The sequence below is a fragment of the Lucilia cuprina genome, chromosome 5, assembly GCF_022045245.1.
Source record: "Lucilia cuprina isolate Lc7/37 chromosome 5, ASM2204524v1, whole genome shotgun sequence".
Lineage (NCBI taxonomy): Eukaryota > Metazoa > Arthropoda > Insecta > Diptera > Calliphoridae > Lucilia > Lucilia cuprina.
Genome location: NC_060953.1, coordinates 50,175,784 through 50,177,093, shown reverse-complemented (window position 1 = coordinate 50,177,093; position 1,310 = coordinate 50,175,784). Strand labels below are relative to the sequence as shown.

At 32.4% G+C, this 1,310-nt stretch overlaps 1 protein-coding gene across 1 annotated transcript in view; it reads left to right on the top strand.

The window, feature by feature from the left end:
- Positions 1 to 1,310, top strand: part of LOC111680397 (dynein axonemal heavy chain 3) — a 110,243-nt gene that overhangs the window by 65,837 nt on the left and 43,096 nt on the right. Inside the window, exon 32 of the mRNA XM_046952533.1 lies at positions 523 to 728. Coding sequence (XP_046808489.1) covers positions 523 to 728 — 206 coding nt within the window. The remainder of the gene's footprint in view (positions 1 to 522; positions 729 to 1,310) is intronic.

The window sequence follows — 1,310 nt, the reverse complement described above, 5'->3', positions numbered from 1 at the left end:
ACTATAGACTAGACTATAGACTAGACTATAGACTAGACTATAGACTAGACTATAGACTAGACTATAGACTAGACTATAGACTAGACTATAGACTAGACTATAGGCAAGCAATACAGTAGTCTATAAAATAATCTCTTAACTAATTTAGACTAGACTTTAAATTATACACAATAAATAAGAAATTAATCCAGTCCATTGACTAAAAATTGTCGATTGTATGGACTAAAAGTATAGATTATAGAATATGATATAAACTGGACAAAAATTAGGAAATATTTAATATTTTGGTCTCCTAATAAACTTGCCGGCAACAGACACGTTTTAGTCTATTACTTTTTCCAATATCCACTCTTAACTTTAGCCAACTTTAAACATTAAATGATACTTTTTTATTATTCTTTTGGTAACCCTTTCTATCTCTTATTAATTCCTTCTTCTCCTACTTTCATGTTGTGACTATAAAATCGCAACAAAACAACACCATTCCATCGTGGTCATTGCCATCATCATATTCATATCCAGGGTCTAGCTGAATCAATGGTCAGTGTTTATCGTTCAGCAATGAGAATATTTTTACCAACTCCTGCCAAATCCCATTATACGTTTTCGTTACGTGATATAACCCGTGTTTTCCAGGGTGTTGTTTTGGTGCCAGCAAAACGTTTACACGATCCAGAAAAACTCGGCCGTCTGTGGGCTCATGAAACGTATCGTGTTTTTTATGACCGGTATGTATAATCTATATGTGTTTGTAAATGTGTGTTATATGGGGAGCGAGAAGCTACTAACATTTAACATACACTTTATATAAATACATATGTATATGTGTTTCCGGCACCAGAACTTGTTTGTGTAGTAGGTGGTAAATGTGTTTGTGTATACTTAAGATAGAAAATATTTTTATTTATTTTTTAATTGTGTGTCTATGCGTTGATAAGTATTTATGAGAGTGTTTGGGCAGCAGTGTGAATGTATTAAGAATGTGCGACTGTATATGTGTTGGCATTTATAGATTGTATATCGCAATAAATACAAGCAATAACAACAATATTCAAAGGACAGAAAGAACAAAAAAAAAACAAACTAAAAACAGAGTAGAGACAATAACTAGTTTTATATGTAACTGCTGGTATGATAGTCTCCATAAAAGTGAACATACGAGAGTCGTTTTTAGTTTTACAGATCTAAAATAGACCTTGAATTGATCTAGAACTGAACTAGAACTGAACTAGAACTGAACTAGAACTGAACTAGAACTGAACTAGAACTGAACTAGAACTGAACTAGAACTGAACTAGAACTGAACTAGA